Source organism: Balaenoptera musculus, chromosome 12 (assembly GCF_009873245.2).
Source record: "Balaenoptera musculus isolate JJ_BM4_2016_0621 chromosome 12, mBalMus1.pri.v3, whole genome shotgun sequence".
Classification (NCBI taxonomy): Eukaryota; Metazoa; Chordata; class Mammalia; order Artiodactyla; family Balaenopteridae; genus Balaenoptera; species Balaenoptera musculus.
Window position 1 is genome coordinate 27,506,791 of NC_045796.1, and position 13,456 is coordinate 27,520,246.

Genomic DNA, 13,456 nt, shown 5'->3' on the forward strand with positions numbered 1-13,456 from the left:
GAGTTTGAAGAGAGGATTTTTTTAAAGACTGGAGATGCTATGATGAGGCTGAGTTAAGTGGGGGGAATGCCATGTTGCTGAGGGTGAGGGTATACAGTCACTTAAGTATTAAATCCTAATAGCACACTAGATTCTGGGATGAAGGCCAGTGGAATATTTTTACTTGCTCAGGCCTTGGAGTTATGCAAACAGAAGCTATTGCAAACTCAGTTTCATGACTGAAAAAGTAAACTTGTACATTTGTGTGTGTGTGTTTTTTTTTATAGGTTCAAAAAGGCATTTGAATCTGAGCCAACACTACAGTCAGGAATTAATTTTGCGGTCCTCCTCCTGGCATCTGGGCACCAGTTTGAATCTTCCTTTGAGCTCCGAAAAGTTGGTAATTATAGCTTGACGTTTTCCATGGAAATCAAGAAACTGTACCCAATGATACAAAGAAAAAGAATCTTTAATAGATAGTCCCTTTGCTTTCTGTCCCATCTGACTTCCTAAAAAACAAATTACATCTCCTTATTTAATGTTTCATATTGTTGTGCAAAATCCTGACATTGGGTTGTAATTCAGTTTTTAGTTTATTTTACCTGATATTTTTAATTCCAGCTCAAACTAGTATTAAAAATATAAATATGGGCTCTGCATTCAGCCCTCAACTGCCAAATAAGGTAGTGTTTTGTGGAACATCCGGGAAGTTTCCTATTTTAGATTGATTTTGCTTTCCTGGGGCTGAAAGAAAGAAAGAAAGAAAGGGAGGAAGGAAACTCTGATATTTCCTGTTTCTGTTTCCTGTACACCTGCCCCTATGATTTCAGTTTTGTTGGAGGTGGAGCCTCCCAAGCCCCTAGAACAACAGGTCAAGCAGAGGCAGTCTTGGCAGTGACTGGTCTCCTCAGAGACCGTCTCTGAATTGTAGCCATTGATAGAATGTGCTTTTTTTCCCTTTTATCAGTGGACATTGTCTCATATGCTGACCCTTCTTTGGAATTTTTGAAGATTAGGATATCTCAGTGAACAAATTTTGTGTGATTTCCTTGATTCTGGCTTTGATAACATTTTTTAAGGTTCTAGATATTGAATACTATCTAAGGTAATCAGATTTTGCTCTCTTTTGAGTGTCTAACCCCTCTCTTTCAGAGACCCTTTACAACTCTTGCAGGAGTTTTTACTACAGACATAGAAATAGTTTGCCATATTTTTTGTACAGGAAAAAAATTTGATCTTAGTTAAGCTATGAATTGTAGAAGAAACTTTTCCTTTAAGATTTTTAACTGGAGAAATGTTTTGTTTAATTTGTCATAAGAAAAAATGAGCCCTGGATTTTTTTTTTACATTATTTGGGAAAGACTAATAAAATGGCCTTATATGATGTTCTGGGAAATCTTTGAGGCAAGTGAAGTTTGAGTATTAAGTACTTTTTAAAAGACGCAGACTAAAAGAATGATACAATGCTTGTTGCTGCTGGATTGCAATGGTATTCAATGCACAAAGTTTTATTTGAAATAACATTTTTAGTTGGAAAATGAAATCAGAAAAATATACACTTTTCATAAAATATATTTTATTATAAATAATTATTTATTATAATTAAATTTTAATTATAATAAAATTCTGCTTCTAAGGTTATTTAAAAAACTCTACACTAGCCAAAACCCCTTATGCATCAGTGATCTAAAAATGATTTGTATTGCTCTGTTGTTGAACTTGAGGTTGAAGCATGCAGATCATCACAGAATTTGACACTGATTTGCATGTGTAGGTAGAGCACTAACATAGTGGTTTGAAATGTACCTATTCTAAATTCTCATTTTTAAGTTAAATGTAGATTAAGATGGTCATAGATCTTAAATGTTCTCACCACAAAAAAGAAATGGAAATTATATGACATGTTGGAGGTGTGAGCTAAGGCTACAGTGTGATCATTTTGCCAGATATAAGTGTATTAAATCAACACATTGTACACCTTAAACTTACACAATGCTATGTCAATTATACCTTTCAAAAGCTGGGGGAAAGAAAAAGGATGGTCAGCACTCTGAGGTTTGAGGAACTGTGATTAATGTAACTTTGTAAAGGAAACACACTTCAGTTTTTTCTAAGAAGAGCTCATTCATAATACATGTTGAACAAGCATTTGAAAGCATATGAAGTTGAATTTTTAATTTTGGAAATTGCAAAACATACACAGACTTAAAATCTGACTTGACAATGAATTTTTAGTTCCCATAAAAGCTAAGTTTTAGGCTTCTAAAATACTGTGATATACACTCTAAATTATATTTCCTTAAAAACTAAAAGGCAATTAAAACTCACTAATTTAGATTCTACTCAATCACAAGTTATGCTAATCAATATAGGTTGACCTAAAGTTAATATTTATATGGTAAAATAGAGTTAAAGGGATTTTCAAGGAAAACAGTTGACTAAATAAATGAATATTTTAATATAATAATTTTATTAATTAATAGTATATAATAAACAACAAGATTAATAACATTTGGCATATTTTTAAATATCAGTTGCATTCTCTTTTTAATCAAAATTTTTAGTAATTTATATCTTCTCCCACTTTTTTTTATTATTGGTCCCCTGCAAATATACAAATTAGTCTGAGTTCCTGAGTTCTGATAGTAATCAGACTTTAATTTATAAAATCTTTTCTTTAGATGTATTTTGAAATTTGATTTATTCATAAAGGATAAACAATTAAAGATTAAGATGTCATAAGATGATCACTAAATCTGAGGCTTTCCAAATATATTATCTTAACTTTAAGAACTCTAATGTAAGAACAGTTCTTAACTGTCATAATCTGTTGCCCAAAGACTCTTAATTCTAGTTGTGTGTTTGTTTGAGGTTATGACTAATTACTTCATGATCTGTGTTTTAATTTCCCACTTTTTGAATAATCACTGATGTTTGGACTATTTAGAACTAGGATTTTAAAACACAGAACCGCTTCTTACATCTTTATCCTTTTTTCAGCTTCACAAGCCTTAAAATTAATATTCAAACTTTGGCTAAATAAAAGATGATTCTCCCATCTTCTGTGGAATTTTTCAACCATGAGACACTTTATGAGATGATGATGTAATAAAAGAACAGTGTGATTGGAATTGAGACAAACCACTATTTGAATCTTATTTTCAGGGAGCTATTAAAATAAAATTTGTATTACTGAACATAAAAATCCATGAGTCTAAAAGGATAATCAAGAAAAAGAAATCAAAACTAAAACAAAACGCGTCACCAACCACAAAACAACTCACTTGCCATCTGTGGAAGTGACCAAATTCTTAGAAAATTGAAAATTATAAGGAAAAAAATTCAGTACTTTCCCTTCCTTTTAAAGGGATACTATAATTCATCCAGTTGAGGAGGTAAAGCTCTTCTTAAGACATGCTACATACTAACTGTATATTCTTCAGGAGAATGTATTCTTCAAAATAATGCTAGCTAATAAAGTAGAAGGAATGATAAAGTTGATAATGCTAGTGATATTAAAATAATGATTCTGACAAGGATCATCAATTAGAACTAAAACCATTAATATGCTTATTTTTTAAAATTTTCATTTGCCATATTTACATGATACCAAAGCTCACCCACAGATTGCTTGTTAATCACAAAGGAACAGACGTTCCCATACAGTTCATTGTGTATAGCCCCTCCAGGGATCCAGCTGTCAGTGAGCCAACCAGCATCCCTAATGGTGGGATGGCTGGATGTGTGCCACCTGATATGGTGAATGTGAAATAAGCAGCATCTCCTGTGAAACAGTCTTGCCAAAAACGTTTAACCCGAATCTTAAGATCTAACAGTGGGTTAATAGGAATCACGTTGACTAGAAAAATAAGTCAGACAACACCAGGAAGTGCCATCAGACAGATCCAGAATGTGAAGACCTTCTACAAGACTCCCCTCTTGGTCTCTTCAAAAAGTCAGTGTCATGGAAAACAGTGGGGGTGGATTGGTTAGGTTAAAAGAGATTTAGAGACATAAAAAAACAAATGCAATTAATGATTCTTGTTTGGATTCTGGTTTGAGGGGGGGAAAAAAAGCTATAGGAGATATTTGGGGAACAATTGGGGAATTTGAATCAGTACCAGATATTAGATAATATGAGGGACTTATTATATTTGTTAGGTGCGATAATCAAAAGGGATATGTAGGAGAATTTTTAAACGTACATGATGCAGTATTTAAGGGTGAAATGTCATGATATCTGTAATTTAATTTGAAGTGGTTCAGCAAAAATATTCAGAGAAATGAAGCAATAGTAAAATGTTAGCAGTCGTTGAAAATGTGGTCATTCATTGTAGTATTTTTTCTGCTTTCATGTATGCTTGGAATTCTTCACAGTGGAAAGTTAAAATGAAAAGAAGCTAGTCTCCACCAGGGCTGTGTGACCTTCAACAAGTTACTCAACATCTCTCAGCTTTTTTTTCCCCTCATTGCAAAAAGGATATAATCTCTAACTCATTGTGGTGTTGTTTGGATTTGCAGTGTGCCATGAATAGTGCTAGGCATGTAATGAGTGTTCCGTGGAGGCTCCATTTGCTACCTTTCTTTGTTAAAACAGCCTTGAATCTAATAGCAACTGCAAGATGTAAAAACTATGATAGAAACTAAAGTATTAAAAAATCTTCTTAGAAGTCAGCCAGTTCTAATTAGAGCATTGTCAACATTTAAATCGCCTAAACAGATGATTGAATCAAAGACCTGGTATTTAAAACAGCAATGACATACTATTAATTGCTTATAAATTTAGCCAAACTTTATTTTTTTTTTTTATCCATTTTATACACATCAGTGTATACATGTCAATCCCAATCGCCCAATTCATCACACCACCACCCCCAACCCCCCACCGCTTTCCCCCTTTGGTGTCCATACGTTTGTTCTCTACATCTGTGTCTCAATTTCTGCCCTGCAAACTGGTTCATCTGTACCATTTTTCTGGGTTCCACATATATGCGTTAATATGCAATATTTGTTTTTCTCTTTCTGACGTACTTCACTCTGTATGACAGTCTCTAGATTTATCCACGTCTCTACAAATGACCCAATTTCGTTCCTTTTTATGGCTGAGTAATATTCCATTGTATATATGTACCACATCTTCTTTATCCATTTGTCTGTCGATGGGCATTTAGGTTGCTTCCATGACCTGGCTATTGTAAATAGTGCTGCAGTGAACACTGGCGTGCATGTGTCTTTTTGAATTATGGTTTTCTCTGGGTATATGCCCAGTAGTAGGATTGCTGGGTCATATGATAACTCTATTTTTAGTTTTTTAAGGAACCTCCATACTGTTCTCCATAGTGGCTGTATCAATTTATGTTCCCACCAACAGTGCAAGAGGGTTCCATTTTTTCCACACCCTCTACAGCATTGTTGTTTGTAGATTTTCTGATGATGCCCATTCTAACTGGTGTAAGGTGGTACCTCATTGTAGTTTTGATTTGCCTTTCTCTAATGATTAGTGATGTTGAGCAGGTTTTCATGTGCTTCTTGGCCATCTGTATGTCCTCTTTGGAGAAATGTCTATTTAAGTCTTCTGCCCATGTTTTTTTTTGTTTTTTTGTTTTTAATTTATTTTTATTTATTTATTTTTGGCTGTGTTGGGTCTTCGTTGCTGCGTGGGCTTTCTCTAGTTGCGGCGAGCAGGGGCTACTCTTTGGTTCGCGGGCTTCTCATTGAGGTGGCTTCTCTTGTTGTGGAGCACGGGCTCTAGGCACGCAGGCTTCAGTAGTTGTGGCTCGCAGGCTCCAAAGCGCAGGCTCAGTAGCTGTGGTGCACGGGCTTAGTTGCTCCACGGCATGTGGGATCTTCCCGGACCAGGGCTTGAAGCTGTGTCCCCTGCATTGGCAGGCGGATTCTTAACCATTGCGCCACCAGGGAAGCCCTGCCCATGTTTTTGATTGGGTTGTTTGTTTTTTTAATATTGAGCTGCATGAGCTGTTTATATATTTTGGAGATTAATCCTTTGTCCGTTGATTCGTTTACATATTTTTTTTCCCATTCTGAGGGTTGTCTTTTCATCTTGTTTGTAGTTTCCTTTGCTTTGCAAAAGCTTTGAAGTTTCATTAGGTCCCATTTGTTTATTTTTGTTTTTATTTCCATTACTCTAGGAGGTGGATCAAAAAAGATCTTGCTGTGATTTTTGTCAAAGAGTGTTCTTCCTATGTTTTCCTCTAAGAGTTTTATAGTGTCCGGTCTTACATTCAGGTCTCTAATCCATTTTGAGTTTATTTTTGTGTATGGTGTTAGGGAGTGTTCTAATTTCATTCTTTAACATGTAGCTGTCCAGTTTTCCCAGCACCACTTATTGAAGAGACCGTCTTTTCTCCATTGTATATCCTTGCCTCCTTTGTCATAGATTAGTTGACCATAGGTGCATGGGTTTATCTCTGGGCTTTCTATCCTGTCCCATTGATCTATATTTCTGTTTTTGTGCCAGTACCATATTGTCTTGATTACTGTAGCTTTGTAGTATAGTCTGAAGTCAGGGAGTCTGATTCCTGCAGCTCCGTTTTTTTCCCTCAAGACTGCTTTGGCTATTCGGGGTCTTTTGTGTCTCCATACAAATTTTAAGATTTTTTGTTCTAGTTCTGTAAAAAATGCCATTGGTAATTTGATAGGGATTGCATTGAATCTGTAGATTGCTTTGGGTAGTATAGTCATTTTCACAATATTGATTCTTCCAATCCAAGAACATGGTATATCTCTCCATCTGTTGGTATCATCTTTAATTTCTTTCATCAGTGTTTATAGTTTTCTGCATACAGGTCCTTTGTCTCCCTAGGTAGGTTTCTTCCTAGGTATTTTATCCTATTTGTTGCAGTGGAACATGGGAGTGTTTCCTTAATTTCTCTTTCAAATTTTTCATCATTCGTGTATAGGAATGCAAGAGATTTCTGTGCATTAATTTTGTATCCTGCAACTTTACCTAAATTCATTGATTAGCTCTAGTAGTTTTCTGGTGGCATCTTTAGGATTCTCTATGTATACTATCATGTCATCTGCAAACAGTGACAGTTTTACTTTTTCTTTTCCAATCTGTATTCCTTTTATTTCTTTTTCTTCTCTGATTGCTGTGGCTAAGACTTCCAAAACTATGTTGAATAATAGTGGCGAGAGTGGACATCCTTGCCTTGTTCCTGATCTTAGAAGAAATGCTTTCAGTTTTTCACCATTGAGAATGATGTTTGCTATGGATTTGTTGTATATGGCTTTTATTATGTTGAGGTAGGTTCCCTCTATGCCCACTTTCTGGATAGTTTTTATCAAAAATGGGTGTTGAATTTTGTCAAAAGCTTTTTTTACATCTATTGAGCTGATCATATGGTTTTTATTCTTCAGTTTGTTAATATGCTATATCACATTGATTGATTTGCATATATTGAAGAATTCTTGCATCCCTGGGTTAAATCCCACTTGATCATGGTATGTGATACTTTTAATGTGTTATTGGATTCTCTTTGCTAGTATTTTGTTGAGGATTCTTCGTCTGTATTCATCAGTAATATTGGTGTGTAATTTTCTATTTTTGTAGTATCTTTGTCTGGTTTTGGTATCAGGGTGATGGTGGCCTCGTAGAATGAGTTTGGGAGTGTTCCTTCCTCCACAATTTTTTGGAAGAGTTTGAGAAGGATGGGTGTTAGCTCTTCTCTAAATGTTTGATAGAATTCACCTGTGAAGCCATCTGGTTCTGGACTTTTGTTTGTTGGAAGATTTTTGATCACAGTTTCAATTTCATTACTTGTGATTGGTCTGTTCATATTTTCTATTTCTTCCTGGTTCAGTCGTGGAAGGTTATACCTTTCTACGAATTGTCCATTTCTTCTAGATTGTCCTTTTTATTGGCATAGAGTTGCTTGTAGTAGTCTCTTAGGATGCTTTGTATTTCTGTGGTGTCTGTTGTAACTTCTCCTTTTTCATTTCTAATTTTATTGATTTGAGTCCTCTCCCACTTTTTCTTGATGAGTCTGGCTAATGGTTTATCAATTTTGTTTATCTTCTCAAACAACCAACTTTTAGTTTCAATCATCTTTGCTATTGTTTTCTTTGTTTCTATTTCATTTATTTCTGCTCTGATCTTTATGATTTCTTTCCTTCTGCTAACTTTGGGTTTTGTTTGTTCTTCTTTCTCAAGTTCCTTTAGGTGTGAGGTTAGATTGTTTGTTTGAAATTTTTCTTGCTTCTTGAGGTAGGCTTGTATAGCTATAATCTTCCTTCTTAGAACTGCTTTTACTGCATTCCATAGGTTTTGGGTCATCGTGTTTTCATTATCATTTGTCTCTAGGTATTTTTTGATTTCCTCTTTGATTTCTTCAGTAATCTCTTGGTTATTTAGTAATGTTTTGTTTATCCTCCATGTGTTTGTGTTTTTTACGTTTTTATCCCTGTAATTGATTTCTAATCTCATAGCATTGTGGTCAAAGAAGATACTTGATATGATTTCCATTTTCTTAAATTTACTGAGGCTTGATTTGTGACCCAAGATGTGATCTATCCTGGAGAATGTTCCATGCGCACTTGAGAAGAAAGTGTAATCTGCTGTTTTTGGATGGAATGTCCTATAAATATCAGTTAAATCTATCTGGTCTATTGTGTCATTTAAAGCTTCTGTTTCCTTATTAACTTTCTGTTTGGATGATCTGTCCACTGGTGTTAAGTGTGGTGTTAAAGTCCCCCACTATTATTGTGTTACTGTCAATTTCCTCTTTTATAGCTGTTACCAGTTGCCTTATGTATTGAGGTACTCCTACGTTGGGTGCATATATATTTATAATTGCTATATCTTCTTCTTGGATTGATCCCTTGATCATTATGTAGTGTCCTTCCTTGTCTCTTGTAACATTCTTTATTTTAAAGTCTCTTTTATCTGATATGAGTATTGCTACTCCAGCTTTCTTTTGATTTCTACTTGCATGGAATATCTTTTTCCATCCCCTCACTTTCAGTCTGAATGTGTCCCTAGGTCTGAAGTGGGTCTCTTGTAGACAACATATATATGGCTCTTGTTTTTGTATCCATTCATGAAGCCTGTGTCTTTTGGTTGGAGCATTTGATCCATTCACGTTTAAGGTAATTATCAATATGTATGTTCCTATGATCATTTTCTAAATTGTTTTGGGTTTGTTTTTGTAGGTCCTTTTCTTCTCTTGTGTTTCCCAGTTAGAGAAGTTCCTTTAGCATTTGTTGTAGAGCTGGTTTGGTGGGGCTGATTTCTCTTAGCTTTTGCTTGTCTGTAAAGCTTTTGATTTCTCCATCGAATCTGAATGAGATCCTTGCCGGGTAGAGTAATCTTGGTTGTAGGTTCTTCTCTTTCATCACTTTATGTATATCATGCCACTCCCTTGTGGCTTGTAGAGTTTCTGCTGAGAAATCAGCTGTTAACCTTATCGGAGTTCTCTTGTATGTTATTTGTCTTTTTTCCCTTGATGGTTTCAATAATTTTTCTTTGTCTTTAATTTTTGCCAATTTGATTGCTATGTGTCTCGGCATGTTTCTCCTGGGTTTATCCTGTTTGGGACTCTCTGCACTTCCTGGACTTGGGTGGCTATTTCCTTTCCCATGTTAGGGAAGTTTTCGACTATAATCTCTTCAACCTTTTTCTCGGGTCCTTCCTCTCTGTCTCCTCCTTCTGGGACCCCTATAATGCAAACGTTGCGTTTAACGTTGTCCCAGAGGTCTCTTAGGCTGTCTTCATTTCTTTTCATTCTTTTTTCTTTATTCTGTTCCGCAACAGTGAATTACACCGTTCTGTCTTCCAGGTCACTTATCCGTTCTTCTGCCTCAGTTATTCTGCTATTGATTCCTTCTAGTGTATTTTTCATTTCAGTTATTGTGTTGTTCATCTCAGTTTGTTTCTCCTTTAATTCTTCTAGATCTTTGTTAAAGATATCTTGCATCTTCTCGATCTTTGCTGCCATTCTTTTTCTGAGGTCCTGGATCATCTTCACTATCATTATTCTGAATTCTTTTTCTGGAAGGTTGCCTATCTCCACTTCATTCCGTTGTTTTTCTGGGGTTTTATCTTGTTCCTTCATCTGGTACAGAGCCCTCTGCCTTTTCATCTTGTCCGTCTTTCTGTGAATGTGTTTTTTGTTCCACAGGCTGCAGGATTGTAGTTATTCTTGCTTCTGCTGTCTGCCCTCCAAACCTTTTTAAATAGTGAAAAATATCTAGATGGTAAGAACTTGGTAAAATGATATAATCATCCATCAGCAATAGTCCTTTAATAATCTGGCCCTAGAGATCAAGAACCTTAATAGTGCTCTACCTGGGACCAAGTATAACACTACCTCTGAGACTCTATCCTATGGAAATAATCCTAAATATGGAACAAATTTTATGCAGTACGATGTTTATTCCTGTATTCCTTGGAAGGGTGGGTAGAGAGGGGTTGGAGAGAGAGAGATACTAAATATAAAAAATTAGAGCCATGTTCTTAACTCCAAACTTAAAAGATTACTATCTGCATGTAGAAACAGGTTTCATACATCATGTGGAAAAAACATAAGAGCTAATTCATAAAAGATATACAGACACATGAAAAGACAGTCCATGTCAGTGGTTTAAAAAGGGCAATGTTTCCTTTTTCCTCCATCAGATTGGCAAAGATGAAAGGACATGATAGTGTCTATAATATCAGCACTTAAAATGGGCATATCTTCTGTCCCCAACAAGTCCAGCTTTAAGACTTTATTACAAAGAAATAATTGAACAAGTGCACAAAGCGACATGTATAAGAATGTTTATAGTAATAAAAAGCAGGCACCGTCTGCATTTGGGTAAATTAAAATGACCCATCCATATACTAAAATACTGTTTGCCATTGAAAAAATAAAGCATTTTGTCCAAATGCTGAATGGCTTAGGGTAACAATCATGTGACAAATTTATGCCAAGGCTAACATTAATATCACTCTCATAGAATGAACTTCTCGCAAGCATAAATAAATCTGAAATTTTATTTTAAAACTAATATTGTAATTTTACTATTAAACACTTTCATAGTCCCTATTTAAATGTTTAAATGGTTTGGCGCTAGATCAGTCCTGCATTCATTGTTCCCAAGTATGACACAAATAAGAGATATTCATTTTCAACTGAGGTTGATAGAGACACATATTTTTAGTATCTGATTTTCCCCCTGCACTTTCTTCTTCCATTTGTATTTGTTGTATTTTTTATGTCCAGATAGGAGATCATGGATGTTGTTGCATACACATGTGTAATTTTTTTCATCTCATGGAATTTTAAGGTGGCAAAGCTGTTCTTTTTAATTTATGATCACAAAATGTGAAGAATTCCCAGATGGACTTTTTCCTAAAAATTTCTTGGCTTAAGTGGAATTATATGATAAAAAGCAGCATAAAGTTTTTTTTTTTAGAATTTCACTTTTTTTAATTTATTTATTTATTTATTTATTTATTTATTTTTGGCTGTGTTGGGTCTTCGTTTCTGTGCGAGGGCTTTCTCTAGTTGCGTCAAGCGGGGGCCACTCTTCATCGCGGTGCACGGGCCTCTCACTATCACGGCCTCTCTTGTTGCGGACCACAGGCTGCAGACACGCAGGCTCAGTAGTTGTGGCACACGGGCCCAGCCGCTCCACGGCATGTGGGATCCTCCCAGACCAGGGCTCGAACCCGTGTCACCTGCACTGGCAGGCAGATTCTCAACCACTGCGCCACCAGGGAAGCCCAGCATAAAGTTTTTTAAAGGTTGTTTTGTTTTGTTAAAGTATAATTTTCAAAAAAGATAAATTTATGACTCTCCGAAAATATAAAATATGATTCTATTTAATTCAGTTAACATGGAAACAGTAAGAGGCTATGTCCCGTTTAAAGTTTATTTAAGAAGCTAGGGTATTCATAATTGAAGAAAGAAATGTTAGAATCAGATATCTGAGTTTGATCGTTTTAAAAAGCTTGTTTATGTCCAACAGGTTATAAATCTTAGGGATTCACTGTTTCACTAGGCAGAACTTATTTACATCTCTCCTGAACAAAAACATATTATACAAGTTAACAGGTAAACTTCTGTAAGATCGTTAATAAATAGTGAGATGAACTAGCTACACTTTCCGTAGGCAGTCCTTGAGTGGGCTTATGCCTCCATATGATATTGAAATGACATGTTCCACATTTTTACCTTACTCCCAAATCTCAGATAACTTTCCTGACATTTAGTAACTTTCCTGTCATATGTTATGGATGTTAGTGGCAATTCTACGGAGATATATTTTTTTTAAGCAAACAAATCCTTCCAAATGCAAAAATAATACAAGGCAGAGTAGAGATAAAAAGTTAGAATGAAATGCAAAGAACCCAGAAGTAACAAAACAATGTTAAAAAAGAACAAAGTTGGAGGATTTACATGACCTGATTTCAAGTCTTGTTACAAAGCCATAGTATTCAAGACAGTGTTATTTGTCAGTTTCCTTATTTCTTTAACTTTCTAAGTGTATAATAATTGTTTTTGCATATAAAATTATTATTATAGCATTTTACTCTTGCAAACTATATATACTGTATACATTTATACTTCAACTGATGGATAGAATTTCAGCACATTTCCCTTTCAAGTAACTAAAGAATCCATGATGTAGTAAGGGAAAGAAGGAGGTTACACAGCAAGAGATTGAGTGTTATCACCTTTTAATTTATGCATATATGCATATATAAAAATTCTAGAATGATGTACATCAGTGTGACACTGGCAGTTATTTTGTGGTTTTCAAATTGAGGGAAATTTTCACTTGCTTCTGTGTACCTTTCTGATTTGTCCACTTTTTTTTTTTTTTTTTTTTACAGTGAACTTAAGCCCTTTTTAGAATCAGAAACTTAACAAAACTATTTTAATCTGAAAGGAGGAATGAAAGCTTAGTTTTGCTTTTTAATAAAACGTCAGCTCTGCCTGCCTGCCATGTGTTGTAAAGTTATTCTTCCTATTCATCTTCTAGGGGTGAAGCTCAGTAGCCTTCTTGGTAAAAAGGGAAACTTGGAAAAGCTCCAGAGCTACTGGGAAGTTGGATTTTTCCTGGGAGCAAGTGTCCTGGCCAATGACCACTTGAGAGTCATTCAAGCATCTGAAAAGCTTTTTAAACTGAAGACACCTGCATGGTAATAGTAAATTGTTAGGTGTTTGTACAGTTATTTTTGATAAAAGCTCCTATCACTTGTTTCTAAATTGTTAAATCTGTTGAACTGACAATTAGGGGATTTTATTTGCTTAGAGAATAAAATGCAGAATCTAGAGGAAAAAGTGATTGATGCTCGTAAATAAAATGTGTTATATGTAGGTTCTGATGACTTTGGACACAGGTGTGTCCACTGGCCACCAAGCTTAGCCTTTCCATCACACTGACCAACCTGCTAGCCTAGGTTGGCCAGTGTCACCCACTTGAATCATGCAAAAGCCTCGAATTTTACACCTGCAACTCTAATCAG

At 35.3% G+C, this 13,456-nt stretch overlaps 1 protein-coding gene across 4 annotated transcripts in view; it reads left to right on the forward strand.

Annotated features, from left to right (window-relative positions):
- The window catches only part of MAP3K5 (mitogen-activated protein kinase kinase kinase 5), a 227,139-nt gene that overhangs the window by 118,170 nt on the left and 95,513 nt on the right, over positions 1 to 13,456 (forward strand). For all 4 annotated transcript variants that reach the window (XM_036871441.1, XM_036871443.1, XM_036871442.1 and 1 more), the window contains 2 exons: positions 267 to 379; positions 12,970 to 13,129. In XM_036871441.1, coding sequence (XP_036727336.1) covers positions 267 to 379; positions 12,970 to 13,129 — 273 coding nt within the window. The remainder of the gene's footprint in view (positions 1 to 266; positions 380 to 12,969; positions 13,130 to 13,456) is intronic.